The following is a 19,485-nucleotide window of genomic DNA, read 5'->3' as shown; positions in this document are numbered from 1 at the left end:
CTACCTCCCTTCAACTTCACCCAATGACCTTGCTGCTTTCTGTAGACAGAAAACAGAAAATACTAGAAGAGAGGAATCTCAATTTATGGGTATTACACTCATCAGTTTAAATGCAGCTACATCTTTTCTTTCAGACTTTCCTCCTACCAAAATCAAAGTGATGTATCCTGGCTAAGGCTGAGACATAGGTTAATAAATTGCAGGAAAAGAGATGTATCAGGCACTGGAGGTTTTACTGAAATTAAAAAAAAAAAGACGAAGGGAGTAAACAACTGTAAATTCTAGGAGATTAGTGGATTATAATCAAAATGAATCCTGGAGTTCAAACTATCGGAGATGTAATGTTTCTAGGCAATACTCTTGGGAGTTCTTGATTAAAATAGAAAGGCTCTAAGGAGATCAAGGAAGTACTATGCAAATTCTATATTGGACATCCCCATGATGATGACAGTGTTTGATTTACATGGATTAGATATAATCAGGAAGCTAGTCATATACTGTATTGTAGCTTTAGCTTATCTATAGTGTTTTTGTGCTTATCTATTAGTGTTTTTGTACAGTTAGGGTCTTTATGGAAGATCACAAAAGATGAAAGTAATGTGGAATCATACATGATATTTTTCCCTTTGAAATATAAACATATCTTTGAATAATTTTACCAATTAAAATATTTATTTCATAGGTCAATGTCTTTCTTTTAAATTTAAAAGCAGAACAGGCATTCATTTTCTCCTACAGCTATAGGTACCTTTATAAATGCAATTTGTTTAATGTAAAAACAACAATGAACTTAAGTTCTAGCTCCCCCAGGTATGAAAACATCACTAAAGAGTTTTTTCTTCTCTATACTTGTATTAAGGATAATTTCAAATTTGTCATAAAATTTTATGTATGTATAATATATAAATATATATGAAAATTATATATTCAAATGCACATATAATTGATTTATAACAAAGATGTAATATTTTATACAAAAAACTTGTGTACCAAAAAAAAAAAAAAATCAGAGATAATTTTGCATTTAAATGAAATTGGCCTGATTAGAAATCTTCTGAAAGAGTTCTTTCAGTATTTACCTGGTATTTGTGGCAATTCTAGTTTCATCCGTTGTTTAAACTCTTTTTTTTTAGTGGATTTATAGTCTTACATACATTGTTAACTGTTCTCATTACATTGCCACATGACTTTCTTAAAGTAGGAAAGAATATATTTAAAGGGCCTACGAAGTATAGATTAACCATATGAGACTATTCTCAGATTTTTAGGAGAATTTCTAAAATTTCACAGCAAAATTAAATATAAACATTGAAAATTTAGGTTAGCATCTTCAGGCTATATTTAAAAACATTAATCTATACTATGATATTTATATATCAAAGTTTCAGTTCATTAAACATTTGTACTGAGACAGGAAATTCATTAGATTCATGTAAGTCATAATTTTATGCAAACTAACTAGATATTTTTTGTCAAAAAGCACACTGCAGCCCGTATTAAAGATTTAAGTTATGCTGGATTTTCAATATACAAATTGAGCTTCAGGTTTCCTCTCCTTCAAAAGGGAAAAACTTGACAGCAGGATCCTTAAAATTTCTCTGGCTCTAGTATCTTATTATTTTATTAGGCCCCTATTTAGTTTGTCTAAAGATAAACAACCATAATGAAGAAGAGTAGTTCAAAATTATGGAATCTTAATAGAAGCTTATCAAGTTAATTTACCACCTTGCATTGTAAGTCATTTTCAGAACCATGGATTTATTGCATTTTTAGCCCAATAATTATCAGAACAATAAGGTTGTAAACAGGAACACCTGTTTGATAGGATTGGTGTCTGTGATATTTACCTTTATGCGGTGAAGATTATGGCCAGTCTCCTCTGGGTAATTTATCCTGTTTAATTAGACCAATTTGCTAATCCACTAGCATAATCTTTGAATTAATGAATACATGCATTTATAAAATATATATGTGCACACATAATTAGCTTGATAAATTATGCTGATTTTTCCTTCAACTTTTTAAGTGGTAAGAACTATTTCACTTCTTGAAGGATGTTCATAAGGCTGTAAGATGATTTACTTACAATATTAATGAAAACAAATTATTACTTTAATTTATATAGCAATAGTTGAACTTTACTATGCATTGAAATCACCTTGTTTCCAGATTTCTTGAATTCATATCTACGGAATGGAAATCAGTAGATTTGTATAGGCGCTGGGGAATACTCACTTTATCAAATACCACTATGTTTGCACTTCTGATGTAGGCATGATATGAATACCATTTGAAAAATACTGCTTGGTATGAACTTATAGGTATAGGAGTCCCTGAGTAGTGCAACTGGTTAACATGCTAGGCTGCTAACTGAATGGTTGAAGGTTTGAGTCCACCTAGAAGAGCCTATGAAGAAAGGACTGGCAATCTACTTCTGAAAAATCAGCCATTGGAAACCCTGTGGAGCACAGTTCTACTCTGACACATATGTGGTTACCATGAGTCAGAGTCGACTTAACAGCAACTGTTTTTTGTTTTTAATCTATATCTATACCTGTATCTATACATACTACCACAGACACACATAAACATACACGTACTAATATTATATTTATCTACATGTAAAATACCAGTCAATATACACCTTCCCTCGTGGGATTGAATCAGTAAAAACAGTGTGGCAGAGATTGCTTGTTATCTCCTAATATCTCTTCTCCTTTTTCTTTCACAATAATAGAATTCCAGCTGAACAACAATCACCCAGAATAAAGATTGCATCTTCCTGTATCTGTCTTAAACTCAAATGGACATGTAACTAAAGTTTGGATATAAGTAGAATTGAAATGTAGTAGAAGATGTAAGAAGCAAGCAGAAGCTTCTTTAAGAGAGAGTTGATGAGTGATCTTTTCCCCTTCCTTTCCCCTTTCCTTCTTTGTACTGTCTGGAGTTCAGACTTAATGGTTAGAGCTTGAACATGATATGATCTTGGGAATGAAAGCTAGCTACAAGTAGAGCAATAATATAAAAGGATGCTGAGTGCCTGATACCAGGATTTCTCACAACAGCCCTGTACACCTATACACTACCTCCAGAATTTTACACTGAAACAAACAAAATTTCAATTCTGTTATTCTGTCCAAGATTATTGGCCTTTTTTTTTTGGTTTGTTTGTTTGTATTTTAGCTTTTCTTTATTCACAGCAGAGCCTCATCCAAACTAATGCAAATGGGTTTAGTCAAATCAAATATAATCACAGGGGAAAAGAGGTGAAAGCACATGGTAAACTGATATCCATTTTTATATGAAACAAAATTATTTATTCATTTCACAAATGTATATTAACTTCCTAGGATGTGAAAGGATCAGTGGTGGGCATTATGTATAAGCTGAGATCTAAGCTATTTTTAGCATTCTATTACTTTGATAAATATATGTGCACAAAACAACAAATAATTAGTAACATGAGAAAAATTGGAAAGTCTTAGGAGAGTGGGAGCTATGGGAATTTATGCAAATTTCAATGTAGAGTGAACAGAAAGAAAGAAGACAACAAAGGCCTGGTGGCTGCCAACCAATAAAAAAGAAATGAAGGGAAAAAAAAAAAAAAAAGCAACCAAAAAGACTCTGACAGAAGATAGAGAATAAGGAAAGGTAGAATAAATTACTACATAGCAAAAAAGAGAGAAAAATGTTCTGGAAAAGAGGAAGTGATCAATAAAGCTGAACGATACTGATAAATTTAGTAAGATGAGCACAGAAATAGGAAGTAAGAGGTCATTGTTCATTTTTTGGAAAAGGCACTTCCAGAGAAATGGTGGGACAAGTCAAGTCATAGCTGGTTGAAGACGGATCAATCAAAGAGTGAACTACTGATGTAAGGGAGAGTTAAAAAAAAAAAAATTGAGGGACTGACACTCTTGAGTAAGTGAGAAAAGGTGGAATGTAGTACGCAAAAGAAGAAACTGACTTTAGATAGGACCTAATCCACAATGGAAATTTGTGTGACTGAGTTTAACATTTTAAATTAAACATTTAGAATTACTTCAACACAAAAAATGATGACAAATAAAACAAATTATCTTACACATTTTCTTGCATTCTTAATTTGAATAAAAATAAACATGCTTTCCTAGGTTATGTCATTCAAATGATAGGTTTTTATTTATATTCTGATATTGATAACTGTGTTCATTGCCTTGACTTTGATCAATGCTTCACTTTTAATAACTTCTAAATTCTTATGCCCTGCCTCAAACTAGCCACCACTTGCCCGTCAGTTTGACATATTGTGGTGGCTTGTATGATGCTGTGATGCTGGAAGCTATGCCACCAGTATTTCAAATACCAGCTTGGTCACCAATAGTGGACAGGTTTCAGCAGAGCTTTCGGACTAAGACACTAGGAAGAAGGTACCTTGTGATCTACTTCTAAAAAAACTTGCCATGAAAACCTTATTAACAGCAGCAGAACATTACCAGATATAGTGTAAGAAGACAGGCCCCTCAGGTTGAAGGGCATTCAAAATACAACTCTCCTCAAAGTAGAGTTGACCTTAATAATGTGGATGGAGTAAATCTTTTGGGACTTTCACCTGCTAATGTGGCATGACTCAAAATGAGAAGAAATAGTTGCAAACATCCATTAATAATCAGAGTGTGGGGCGTATGAAGTATGAAACTAGGAAAATTGGAAGTTGTCAAAATAAAACAGAATACTTGAAAAGAGATATCCTAGGCATTAGTGAGCTGAAATCCTGTGGTAACTGACATTTTGAATCGGACAATCACATGGTCTATTATGTTGGAAATGGCAAATTGAAGAGGTACAATGTTGCATTCATTGTCAAAAAGGACATTTCACGATCTATCCTGAAGTATAACACTGTCAGGGATAGGATAATACGCATACCCCTGCAAGGAAGAACAGTTAATATTTCTATTATGCAAATTTACGCACCAACTGCTAATGCCAAAGATGAAGAAATTGAAGATTTTTACCAGCATCTGTAGTCTGAAATTGATCAAACATACAATCAAGATGCAATGACAATTACTGGTGATTGGAATTTGAAAGTTGGAAACACGAAAGGATCAGTAGTTGGAAAACATGGCCTTGGTGATAGAAACGATGGCTGAGATGACACAATAGATTTTTTTCAAGACCAATTACCTGTTCATTGGAAACACACTTTTCAACAAAATAAACAGTGACTATACAAGTAGACCTCACCAGATGGAAAACACAAGAATCAAATCAACTAAGTCTTTGGAAAGAGAAGATGGGAAAGCTCAATATCATCAGTCAGGGGCCGACTGTGAAACAGAACATGAATTGCTCATATGCAAGTTCAAGCTGAAGCTGAAGAAAATTAAAAGAAAGTCACAAGAGCCAAGTATGACCTTGAATATATTTCACCTGAATTTAGAGGCCATCTCAAGAACTGGTTTGATGTACTGAACACTAACGACCAAAGACCACATGAGTTGTGGGATGACAACAAGGATACATGAAGAATGCAAAAGGTAATTAAAAACACAAGAAAGAAAGAAAAGAACAAAATGGATCTCAATACTTCTTCTTGAATGCAGAGTAGCTAAAGCAAAAGAAAGAAATGATGAAGTAAAAGAACTGAACAGATGATTTCAAAAGGTAGCCTGAGAAAACAAAGTATTATAACTAAATGTGCAAAGAACTGGGATTAGAAGACAAAAGGGAAAAACTTACTTGAAGTTCTCAAGCTGAAAGAACTGAAGAAAAAAATTCAAGCTTCATGTTGGAATACTGAAGAATTTTATGGGCAAAATCCTGAACAATATAAGAAGCATTAAAAGAAGGAATACACAGTCACTATTTTTTTTTTTTTTATATACCAAAAATAATTGGTCAACATTCAGTCACTTCAGGAGGTAGCATATGATCAAGAACTGATGATCAAGGAAGAAGTTCAAGATGCACTAAAGCCACTGGTGGAAAAACAAGTCTCCAGGAACTGATGGAATACCAGTTGAGATATTTCAACAAATTGACACCATGCTGGAAGCGTTCACTCATCTATGCCAAGAAATTTGGAATACAGCTACTTGACCAACCTACTAGAAGAGGTCCATAGATGTTCCCATTCCAAAAAAGGAAAAAACAAAATAATCCAACAGACTGTGGAAATTATCCAACAGTATCACTATTATAACATGCAAGTAAAATTTTGCTGAAGATAATTCAAAATGGGTTGGGACAGTATATCAACAGGGAATTGCCAGAAATTCAAGCCAGATTCTGAAGATGGTGTGAAACAAAGGATATCATTCCCGGTGTCAGATGGATATTGGCTGAAAACAGATAATACCAGAAAAGAAGTTTACCTGTGTTTTATTGACTAGGCAAAGATATCCAACTGTATGGATCATAACAAATTATGGATAACACTGTGAAGAAAAGGTATTTCAGAACACTTAATTGTGCTCATGCAGAACCAATGCACAGACCAAGAGATAGTCATTCAAACAGAGCAAGGGGAAATTGCATGGTTTAAAATAAGGAAAGGTGTGCATCAGGGTTGCATCCTTCCACCATGTTTATTCAATCCGTATGCTGAGAAAATAACCTGAGAAGCTGGACTATATAAAGAAGAATGCAGCATCAACAATGGAGGAAGACTCAGTAACAACCTGCAATATGCAGATGACACAACCTTGTTTACTGAAAGTGAAAAGGACTTGAAGTATTTATTGATGAAGATCAAAAACTATAGCCTTCAGTATGGATTACATCTCAGCATAACGATAACAAAACTGCAAAACTGAATCAATAAGAAACATCATGATAAATGGAGAAAATTTTGAAACTGTCAACAATTTCATTTTACTTGGATCCACAATCAAAGCCCATGGAAGCAGCAGTCAAGAAAATCTGCTACAAAAGAGCCCTTTAAAGTGTTAAAAAAACAAAGATGCCACCTTGAAGACTACAGTGCACTTGACCCAGGCCATGTTCTTTTCAATTGCATCATATGCATGCAAAAGCTGACAATGAATAAGGAAGACCGAAGAAAAATTGATGCCTTTTAATCATGGTGTTGGTAAAGAATATTGAATGTACCATGAACTGCCAGAAGAACAAATAATTCTGTCTTTTAAGAAGTACAGCCAGAATGCTCCTCAGAGGTTTAAGATGGAGAGACTTTGTCTCACATATGTTAGAAATGTGGTCAGGAGGGACCAGTCCTTTGAGAAGGACATCATGCTTGGTAAAGTAGAAGGTCAGTGAAAAAGAGGAAGACTCTCAATGAGATGGACTGACACAGTGGCTGCAATAATGGGCTTATGAGTATGGTGCAGGACCAGGCAATGTTTAGTTCTGTTGTACATAGGGTGGCTACGAATTGGAACTGACTCGATAGCATGTTACAACCTAACAAAGACTTCAATCTATTTGTCATATTTAATTCACACGTTTCCAACTTCTGATGTAATATTTTCTTGTATAAGTCCTGTTTAAAAATTAACTCTCAAACCTACATCTTATAAACATAATTCATCATTTCCTACTTGGTCCCAATATATTAATATGTTTTGCTGACTTTTTTCTATTCTTTGTATCTTTTCTGTTATCCAATCTGAAAAAAAATCACAATTATTACAAAATTCTTTATCACCGTCTTTAATATTCTGTTACACTCATTCCTCTTGATTCTAGTCTTTGATAGTCAGTTGTAGTCATTTTATTTCTGTATGCATAGCAGCCAAATTTTAATTAAACTCCTCGTAACTTTGGCATAGCGTAGCCCCCCAAATGGTCTGTTAATCTTTTTTTCTTTGCCTCACTTTCTAGTTACTGCCATTTTTACTTGCTTCCTTTGACAAACAGATTTTTAACAAGGGGTGATTACTTTCACTATTTCTTCGCTTTGCTCTAGGGATTCCCCCTACTCTCCTATGCCACCAGTTTTTCACTCTCTGTTATGTCATTTTCATCAGCATTTAAACATGGTTTTACTTCTCCCAATTGCCATGAAAACAAGTAACAAAAATCAAGTCTCTCGATCCTACTTCCTCCTTTAACTATTGCACCAATTCTTTGTCCACCTTTGTTGAAATTCCTGTGAGATTTATTTACACTATCTTCAGTTTCCCTTCTCCCATTCTCTCTTGAAAACACCATTAGGCTGTCATTCTCAAAATTCCTTTCATCAAAGTTACCATAAACCAAAAAAAGCAACCCAGTGCCATTGAGTTGATTCCGACTCACATAAACCAAAAAAAGCAACCCAGTGCCATTGAGTTGATTCCGACTCATAGCCAAGATGTTCCTAAATCCAGTGATTAATTTTGAAGAGCATCTTACTTAATCATCAGCATTTGACACAATTGACAAGTCCCCTCTCTTTGATATATATTTGGCTTCCAAAAACCCACACTCTTGGTTTTCTTCCTATATAATTGACTCTCCTTATCAATCAATCTCCGGGGCCCTGGTGGTACAGTGGTTAAGCACATGGCTGCTAACCAAAAGGTCGGCAGTTCGAATCTGCTAGCCACTCCTTGGAAAACTTATGGGGCAATTCTACCCTGTCCTATAGGGTTGCTATGAGTTGGAAGAGACTCGATTGCAACAGTCTTTTTTTTTGTTTGTTTTATCAATTCCTAAATTAGCTCCTCTAAAATTTGCTGTCTCGGTGTTGGAATGCCCTAGGGCTCAGCAATTATCCCTTTCCTTTTTTTTCTATTCTTTTTTAATTTACAATTCCTCTATTAATGATCATACCTACTTCTAACACTTCACAACTCATCAGTGAGCAAATCTTGTCAACTTTATCTTGAATTACCCAACAACTTTTCATCATATCTACTGTGATAATAACCTCATCCTAACAACTATAATCTCTCACTTAGGCTATTGCAAATGATCTTTCCCTCCTATTTTTGATCCACACGGCAGCACAGAAAACCTTTTAAAAGATAAGTCGGATCATGTCACTACTCTGTTCCAAACCTTACAATGACTCACCATTTCACTTGAAGCAAAGGCCAAAGATGACTCTTGGGGCTCCGTAATTCTGTCTTTCTCTCCAAGTACTCAGAACCATGATCATTCATTTGCAGTCACAATGTCCTTCATGCTGTTCCCCAACATATTGACACTGCTCTATTTTAACGTGTTTTGCTCTAGGTGTTGTTGCTGCCTAAAATGCTTGATGCTGAGATATCTGCTTGGCTAAATACTTCACTTTTTTCAATACTTTCCTCCAATCTCAGATTTTCAATTACATACCCCACACTCCATCACCTTACTTCTGCTCTCCTGAACTCTTCTACCCTGCTCCATCTTTTTCTTTCATATTACTCTCTATACAGAATATGCAATCTATCTTATTTATGGAAAACAAAACAAAACAAAAACAAAAAACTTGTTGCTATCGAGTGAATTCTGACTCACAGTGACTCTTTAGGACAGATTAGAACTGCCCCATATGGTTTCCAAAGAGCGCTGGTGGATTCAAACTGCTGACCTTTATGGTTATTAGCTGTAGCTCTTAACCGTTATTTCACCAAGGTTTCCTTATTTATGCTAGTTACTGCTTATTGACTTTCTCTCTCTGCTAAAGTGTAAATTCTGCAGGAACAAGCCTCTTTATGTCTTTAGTTACTGATATATCACAAGCACTTAAGAACAATGTCTGCTGTGTAGTATATACCCAATAAGTACTTGCTGAAATAACACTGAATGAAAGGAATTCTTGTAAGAAGATAATTAAGTTTGGAAGACTAATCCAACTCTCCCTCAAGGCTTTGTAAATAAGGCATTATCTAGTGTAAAAAACTGTGTGTCTGACCTCCCCTAACATCACTTAAAACCAAAAAATCAAACCCATTGCATCAAGTCAATCCTAACTCAAAGCAGTGCTACAGGATACAGTAGAAATGCCCCATGGACTTTCTAAGGAGTGCCTGGTGGATTTGAACTGCCGACCTTTTGGTTAGCAGCTGTGGCTCTTAACCACTATGCCACCAGGGTTTCCAACATCACTTTGGGGGAGGAAAATCAAGATCACCAGGCCAAGGCTGATTCCCGTGAGGCAGAGGTCAGACATGTCTTCTCTCTCTCTGCCATCTTTATCATCTCTGCCAACAACCATCCCTCCCACAGCACTCTCTACTTTTCTGCTGGGTTCAATAATTCATTGAAGTGGCCATACAGAATTCACAGACCATATACACTATTATAGGGTTTATTAGAGAAGTAACAGGTTACAACCCAAGCTCTGGAACACTCAAGGATACAGTTCTTCCATCAGGACAGCCCCTTCCCAGCCATGCTCACGGGCATGCCTCTCCCTGGCTCTAGGCCTCTGCCCAAAAGTACTCAGCTTTCTATATCCATGGGCCAAGAAGCCTAACATGCTGTTCCCTGCTGCTGGGTCTGTACTGCCACTGCTTCTCACTGTCTCCAGGGTAGCACCTCACTCTGTCTCCTGCTTCCCAGAGCTTCACAGTGCAGGGTATCCTGGGTCCAAAGAACAATCTCTCCCTTCCTGGCTGTTCTTCCTTGGTGGTGGTAGTATCTTCTCTTTCTTGTCTCTGGGATGGCTCATTTCAAACCCAGTGGGATGGTAAAACTGACCAGTCCCTTTGGTGCGCCAAGATTACCTACAGTACAATCCTGTCCAATCGCTTGGGTTGGACTTACAAGACCATGGCTAGAAAGGCCACACAAAAGTTATCCATCATACCGCATCTAGTTACGTCCATCCCCATGCCCTCACCATACCTCTTAAGTAGATAATGCCATACCACATTAGAGTTGAGAGAAGCCTTGAATGTTACACATGAGGAAACTGACATCTAGGAAGGGGACATGACTTATCTAATTGTTACCCATCAAAAAGAGTCAAAAGCTGAAACTAGTACTCAAGCTTCTTTATCTTATGTTATTTTTCATCTCACCACACTACAATCAGATGACATTTGTCTGGCGTCATAAAGTCTCATCATGCAGTAATAACTGAGTGGATCCAGTGCAGTCCTTTTGGATCATGCAGAGCTACTGCTTATTGTTTTGCATTGAATAAGATACTACTGGTTTAGCATATCCAGCTTGCAAGTGAGTCATTGACTAACTATTAATGTGGCTTGTACAGAGTAATTTTTGGACTGGCTTTGCCTGTGTTGACAAAGCCAAATACAGGCTACGTTAAGCTTTGCTACATTGTTTTAGTTTCAGGAGGAAAACAGTAATGTACAGTATTTAGTGGCAAGATCTATATCCTTCAATTCTAGGTCTTCAGTGGTAGCTATGAAGTCAAAGCAAAGCTTGTAATTTTAATCAAAAGAATGTGAATGTTTACCCAGTTTAAATCCCTCTTTTGAATCTCACTGCAAATTGAAAATGGTATATAAACATTGTAGTAAATATGAAATGAAAAGGCCTAATGTAATGTCACCTGAAATAAAATGTCTCCTTTTGACCACCACATCTTTAGAAAGATACAAGAGCATGAAAGGATTTACAGGGACTGGAATCCCACAATGAAATTTAATAGTTATTTTAATTATTCACAGATCATTTTAACTAATATAATTTAAAAGGAAGGCTATTTTATCTGACTTTTTAAGGTTATATACGTGACTATATACAATATTAGTAAATTACTGACACTATGTATCTTTAAATTAAACCATATAAATATAATACAGTTTACACATTTGCATCAATTTTCTTGAAAAGTGTTAAATGACCCAGTTGTTGATTTAGTATATACAAATAGATAGATAGATATATGCAAGTCTACCTAAACATTTATAATAGTAATTTATAAAGCCAATAAAGCAATGAATTTCTTAGCTGCTTTTTCTTCCTGAGGAAGAGGGAAATAAGTGAAGTGACCCAGTGTCATTTAAGGAGAAAACAACAAAAGCAGGAATATGTGTACCTGGTACTATTACTGGACAAGCTACATTGTTCTAGCTACTTACGTTGGTAAAAAATCATTGAAATTATTACTGAGAATGTTTATTTAACAAGAAGAAAGTGACTACATTAACATAAATGGATAATATCATCCACAGACTATAGGGATTAGATTTGGATTCTATAGTTCAATGGTAGCAGGAAAACTGAAATTACAAAACAAACTCTTCTAATTTCCTTCATTTCACATTTAATGGTATCACTTGTATATCAAAAGATGCTATAATTATTAGAAAATTCATGGCATTATCATCTCCTCACTATAACTCAAATATGTATCACTGAAGAAGTAGCAATTTCTAAAACAGTAGTTACATAATTCTAAAACGTTTAAAACCAGAATTCTGATAAGTTTCATTGAACCTAGGCATGAAATGGAATGATCTAAAATTTTATAATGCTGAGTACTGAGGACCTAAATGTAGGGAAGGTCCCTGATTGGTACAAATGGTTAAGTGATCAGCTACCAACCAAAATGTAGTTCAAATTGATGCAGGGGCACCTTGGAAGAAAGGCCTTGCAATCCACTTCTGAAAGGTCACAGCCATTAAAACTCTATGTGCTCTTCTACTCTGAAACACATGAGGTACTATGAATTGAAATTGGTTAAATGGCACCAGATTTTTTTTTTTTTTGTAAGTGCAGAGGAAAAAAAAAAAAAAACAAGCTCAATGTAGTTTTAGCAAACTTTGCTAGTTTTTGTCTTATTTTAAAAGGTAGATAGTAAGGTGATTAAAAACACTTGGTACTTTTGCTGAAGCCCAGCCCAGTATACTTACTATGAAAACACTTTTTTTTTAAAACATTTAGCTAGTGTCCTTCCAGCAGCACTTCACGCTGTTGTTTACTCTTTATTTTCCAAACTCCTGTTTGTGGTATCTCATTCCATTATATTTTCTCCTACCTCTCAGAATCCATTTCCTCAGTTTCATTTGCTGACTCATCCTCCTCAGCCGGGTACTTACATTCTGCTGACCCTCATACTCAGTCCTAGTCCCCCTTGGCTTCTCATTTCATTCTGTATCTAGCCAATATTCTTGCTGCCTAATGCTTCAATTGCCATCAGTATCAAATAAATACCAAAGTTATGCCTCTACTCTCATTTTACAATCATACGATAAGTAGATATAAATGATAGATAAACTTGTCTATCTGATGGCTCCAACTGCATGTCCTAAAAAAAACTTCATGCATACAAAACTAAACTCAATATTCGTAGCATCCCCACTCCACACTTCACCATTCTTCAATATTTCCCATCATAGGGAGTATTGCTATCATCTTCATCAATTTGTGTAAATCAGAAACCAGATTTTATTTTAATGCCAACTTTTTTTATCGGTCCCCAGTCCACAGCAGAGTACTTTTGATTATATTTCCTAAATTATCAATTCAGCTTTCTCTTTTATCTCCATTGATACCACCAAACTACCATGATCTTTTCTTGGATTACTGCAATTGCCTCTTAAGTGATCTTCCTACAGCTAATTGAGTCTCACTTCAAATCAATCTCTACACTCTAGTAAGAATAATCATTTGAAAATGCAAAACTCTTCATATAATTGTTTTGAATAAACCAATAAATTCCCACTGTTCTTAGCAAATTCTTTATATGGCTTAAAATGCCCTTCTTGATCTAATATTTACCTGTTTCTACACTTCACCAATCTCCTTTTATCATTCTTCCATTTACTAAATTTATGATTCAGCAAATTTAGGATACTCAAATAAGAAAAAAACAATACAAATATTTTCTTTTTAAAAATACTATGACCTAAAATACATGTTCTGAAAACTTCAGTTTTTATGAGACCATGTCATGAGCCTCTAAAAGAATAGATCATACCCACAAGATCATACTATTTAATTTTTGCCTTAGGAGGACCCAAAACCAAAAACCAAACCCAGTGCCCTCGAGTTGATTCCGACTCATAGCAACCCTGTAGGACAGAGTAGAATTGCCCCAAAGAGTTTCCAAGGAGCGCCTGGCGGATTTGAACTGCTGACCCTTTGGTTAGCAGCCATAGCACTTAATCACTATGCCACCAGGGTTTCCATACATAAAAGATTTGTTTACAGAAAAAAAAGGATTGCTTTCGAGACCATTCGACCAATTTGAAAGGAGTCATCAGGTATGGACTGCCATGCTAAGGAGCACAACCATAGATCACAATAGAACAACTTTTTAAAATTTTGCAAAAATGTTGATAAATTCACAGGTCACTTCTCAGTGATTGAGTGATAAAGAAATACTGATAGAATGCTTCATATTTCAAAATCCGAATGTATTTAACATATTAGTACTCCAATTCTTAAAAACATTCCACATCTCTAACAACTGTATCATATAACGTTCATGTAACCATAGACTTTTAAAAAAATATCTAAACCTTTAAAGGCTCACAGTAGTTTGATCCCCAGTCTGCCTCAGAGAATGACATTGAAGATAGGCAAATAGAAACGATCTACTTACCATATTGTAGGTGGCTCAGAACCTTCTATCTCTAAGTAATCATATTTTTCTTCCATTTGGAAATCAGTAAATATGAGCGAAATGGTGTCCCCAGGCTCTGCGACAATGGTCCAAGTGCAATCAGCATTGTTATGGTACTCATTTGGAAAGCTAGGGCTGGAAACGATGCCGCTGGATCCTCTCATTGTCCCTCCACACGCATCTTCAGCTGTTTAAAACAAGATGTTCAGCTATAAGTTATGAAGAGAAATGCCATTAAAGCAATTCTGTTAACATTCTTTTTTTTTTTTGATAGAAGTCTAAATGTGATTATATTAAGTGCATAATGCACTGGTAGAAAAGATTAAATGAGACTTCCATGAAGAATTTGCAGGCATATATATAAATATAAAATCTTGACAATTTTATAACAATTGGTTGAACTAACAATGAAAGCGAGTAAAAATCTAAGCTCTGAAATTAGACCTCAAGGTCATAGAACCAAGATTTGCTTTTCATTAAGTGATGAAGTGAGTAACAAAAAAGAAACATTATTTCTAAGGTCTACGATGGGAAATCCTTAATCGTTCTGTGTATGTTTGTTGATGGCAGTGGTTTTTGTTTATTTATTTTAATGCAGGTAGGTACAGAATAAATAAATGATTTAAGCGAGAATATTTTTTTTTATACTATAGTTTGTGTCAGTGACATATCTTAATAGCTAATGAAAAATGTTTGTGGAAATGCAATTCAAATAAAAGTATATCACATATCCAGAATACTTTAATTAGATAGAAATGATATAGTAAATAATACATCTTCAGCAGTATTTCCCTGCAACTCCAAAAAACCATGTAAAAATCTTTTTGAACTATTCATATGGTGTATGTATATGCAGTATTATGAATATACTTTCTAGTAACCAAACTATTAGACCTATGTTTTTGATTTTCCAATCGGGGTGATAGGTCTTCTCTAGTTTACTTTTGGTCAGTGATGTATGTTTGCATAGTGATTACATGAGCAGATGTGTTTAGTATGAATCTATAATATATGAGAAAGCTCTTTGTGTCATAAATGGACTTTAGCTAAAACATTTGTCTTGTTAGAAAACTGCTTAGGCCATCCGACCTAATAGGTTACAAGTTTATTTATATAATGACTTGTCTCAAGATTTGTGTTGTTTCTTTGAGTCACTCAGGGAATTTCTTCAATTCACATAAATGTTTGGGGAAAAATATGGCTCTATAATGACCAATTATTATTTGATGTAACAGATAGCTCCATACTCTTACTGAATAACGATGAGTAGCATCTTTTTATTTCACTCCACGATTGATGGAGAGCGGGAAAAGGCTTTGGTATCGGAGACAACTTTATTAATATATCATATTTGCCAAATTACATTAGTTTCTTTCAGTCATTATTTATTCAACTCCATAATTTATAAACTGAAAGCATAAATATATTTTTCTTAAAAGATAGATAACTTTCATCACATATTATAATAAATATGATCATTGTTTATTCTCATCAAATGCCCTCTCGATTTCTTAACTTGCCCTCTCCATTTCAAAGAAGCGCTTATGGCACAGTGTTTAAAGCACTCAGCTGCGAACCAAAAGATCAACCGTCCTAACCCACCAGCTGCTTTGCAGGAGAAACCTGTGTCCGTCTGTTTCTGTAAAGATTTACGTTCTTGGAAACCCTATGGTGCAGTCCTGGGTTACTATGAGTCAAATTTGACTCAATGGCCATGGGTCCTCTCTATTTCTTAAGTTGGTTTGGTAATTAGAATGAATTAGTGGTACTGTCTAAACAACGTGGCATCTTATTACAAGCATTTTCTTACCAGAATAAATAATATCCTCAGTACCTTAACCTGGTAGACCCATCCTGCTACCTCCATTTCCAATGAAGAATTCCTTCTCAGTCTTGTCATGTAACAACACCAAAGTTGAATACTGCTTTGGAAATAAAATTTTATACTATCGTACATTAATAATATAACTGGCATATAGAATTTGTTCTCACCTTTCCAAGTGGAACCCTTGGAAAGGCAACTGCATTACTTAAGAGAATCAAAATACACATGGATCATACTGATTATTTGTATAAATTTTCTGAGAATTTAAAATGTATCCCTTTAGTCATCTATTCAAAATATATTCATTGAGTAGGAACCATGCCAGTATCTCAGGCCATAATGAAGATCAAAGTAATCTTGATCTTTGCCCTCATGGAGCATCAGTCTAGTAGGTGAATCAATATCTAAACAAATGACATAGTGCACATGGAAAATTACATTTCTGGAAGGTACCAGGAAGAAAGGGCATTTAGTACTGACGGCCCATGTTTGGGGTTCTTGACATGGTTAGGGAATTCAGAAACACTTCTCTGAGGAAGTGATGCTGAAATAGACACCTGAAGGATGAATTGATGAGAAGTGTGGAGTCCCTGTGTGAGGCAAATGATTAAGCACCTTGGCTACTAACCTGAAGGTTGGTGGTTTGATACCCAGAGGCACCTTGGAAGAAAGACTTGGTGATTTACTTCAAAAGATGATAGTCATGGAAAACCCTATAGCACAGTCATCATGTATAGGAATCAATATGATGGAAACTGGCTTGTTTTTTTTGTTAGTTTGTTTTTTTAGATGAGAAACAGAGGGAAGAGTATTCCAGGCAGAAAGAACTATAGGTGCAAAGGCACTCTTGCTGGAGGGACACAGGACACTGAAAAGAAAGTCTATGTGCCAGAGCAGAGAAAGTAAGGGGCTATGTGGTTAAAATAGCAAGTAGGGACTGGATCAATTTTTGAGACCAATACTTGTTTACCTAACTGCTAAAACAATGTCATTAAATATCTTCTTAGGCTTCCCTTGAAGTTAACTAAAATCTGTAACTGCATCAAAATATAGTTACTTAACAAATAGGGATATAGTGGGTGATGAAAAGGTAGGCAGCTTCTCTACTCTTAGCCTAAGGAAAGTATATAGATTTCAAGAGGGTTAAACTTTTACATACGTATACTCACTCACAGATGGGCCTGATGATTGAAAGTCCCATAGAAGCTTGCAGAGTCAATTTGTTGTAAAACACGGAGAAGACAACCAATTCAACCAACGGGATTAGTGAGGGCAATGTGAGACTTTTAAAAATAAAAATTAAAGCAAAGCAAAAATATCAGTATTTTTGGATTTGGTATTTACACCAAATGCCTGAAAAAATGTTACCGACTTTCTCTTCAGTGCAGTGTTTAATGTACTCAGATCTATTTGTAATAACTATGACTGCATTATGACTGCTAAATTTAAAATGTTATCAAATCTGACTTTACAGGTTTACAGTAATATAATATAAACTATCATAAAATAATTTCTATTTCTATAACTTTAAACTGTAAAACTTTTAACTCTAAGAATACCTGAATTTTAGTTATAACAACCTCCTTTTATCTTTTGCCTTTAGAGGAGGGAGCAAGCAAAAGTCATAAAATAAATCGAAATTAGTGTCTATTTTGTAGAAGTTGAGGTGTACTTAAGTATAAAGATTAAAACAAGGTCAGTACTTTTTCATAAGTGTATATTTCCTAGAACTAAATTTTTGTTTACGTTTACTTTTGTGGCACTTTAGAGACTGAAAATACTTGCATTTGTTTTGGCTTCGGGTATGAGATCATATATTTCATTTAAGAAAATGTAATTGGGAACTGCCCCCAAAGCATTGCTGTTAAAAAAAAAGAAAGAAATTGCTTCAAAACCACCTAAAAGAGTTTTTTTGTAGTACATCTTTTCAGATACTGATCTCATACTGTGCTATGCCCTACTATTAGTTTCTTCTGAAATAGCTTAGGGGTGGGGAGCTAGGGGTGGCAGGAAATAGGCTTGTTTATCACCAAAGAGAAATGAACTGTAAATTGTGGGAGATGAGTGCACTCGGTCAATTCCAGGTGCTAAGCATTCAATCGAATTCCAAACTTTATCATGAGACATTTTTCTGCAAATCTCCCTTGTTAAATCTGAACCTTCCATCAGCACTCAAGTGTAACTGGCATCTATGTGGAAATTTTGGTTTCTTCCCAATACAGGCATCACTATTGTCTGCCTCTTAATTAGACAAACCACTTAAATATTATACTTTTATTAATGAATCACTGTATTATATATAACAGCAGCAGTTTTTTTTTTTTTTTTACAGCTTTCTATATTTACATTTAATTTTTTGGACTTATTCATCTTTGTGTTTAAGGAGAAATTATTTTCTCATAGAGAATAAAATCGAGTTATCAAATAGCACGTCTTCTAGATTGCTAGCTTTGTTTTATGTTTGTCAGTACATAGCAAATAACATTGTTCCAAGTTTTAAAGATAGAAAAAGTGGAGTTTTGATGATTATGAAGGAAAATTAAAGGGTTCTTGTCATGCTCATTTCTCAATCCAATTCCTTCAGCTTCATTCATACTAAGAGAGATGGAATTAAAAAAAAAAAAGATTTATAGCAGCTCAAAGAAAAATACTCATCATTCACCCAAATGAACACATCAGAGAGCTAACTAAAGCTAAGTACAGTGGCAGCTCAGCATTCAAAGTTTATTCTTCAATACCAAAATAAACTTCTGAGCAAATATCCCCTTAATTTCCATCTACCTTTCTGAGAAACGTGTTGAGAAATGAGAGCGTTAATTAATACACTGAGGAAAGTAATCAATCAATAAAAAAAAAAATACATGGGTTTATTTTCTTTTTAATTCAGCTTAAAACATTTGTCATTATTTCCAAAAAATACAAATATTTATTTAGTGACACCGAAAATTATTTAAAGATGCGGGGTGTCTTTCTATTTAATCAAGGAGCAGCCATGACAGCAACAGTGAGCAAATTTACCTTCCTGCCTTAAAAAAATAAAAATAAACAAAATCTATGAAACAGTTGGTTTCAAACACTGAAGCAGGCCCATGCAGACCTCAGACAAAGAGAGACCAGGGATCTGTGAGCTTTACATTTCCTAGAGAACACACAGGGCTGAGAATTGTTCAAGTTGCAACAGCCAGGGCTGAAAGCCTGCTGT

At 35.0% G+C, this 19,485-nt stretch overlaps 1 protein-coding gene across 3 annotated transcripts in view; it reads right to left on the bottom strand.

Moving 5' to 3' along the window:
- CSMD3 (CUB and Sushi multiple domains 3) overlaps nt 1–19,485 on the bottom strand; it is a 1,374,620-nt gene that overhangs the window by 965,028 nt on the left and 390,107 nt on the right. For all 3 annotated transcript variants that reach the window (XM_049854130.1, XM_049854131.1, XM_049854132.1), the window contains exon 5: nt 14,438–14,645. In XM_049854130.1, the coding sequence (XP_049710087.1) occupies nt 14,438–14,645 (208 nt within the window). The remainder of the gene's footprint in view (nt 1–14,437; nt 14,646–19,485) is intronic.

This window comes from Elephas maximus, chromosome 15 (genome assembly GCF_024166365.1).
Source record: "Elephas maximus indicus isolate mEleMax1 chromosome 15, mEleMax1 primary haplotype, whole genome shotgun sequence".
In the NCBI taxonomy this organism is placed as follows: Eukaryota; Metazoa; Chordata; class Mammalia; order Proboscidea; family Elephantidae; genus Elephas; species Elephas maximus.
The sequence above is the reverse complement of the archived record's forward strand: the minus strand, read 5'-3'. Positions and strand labels throughout refer to the sequence as shown.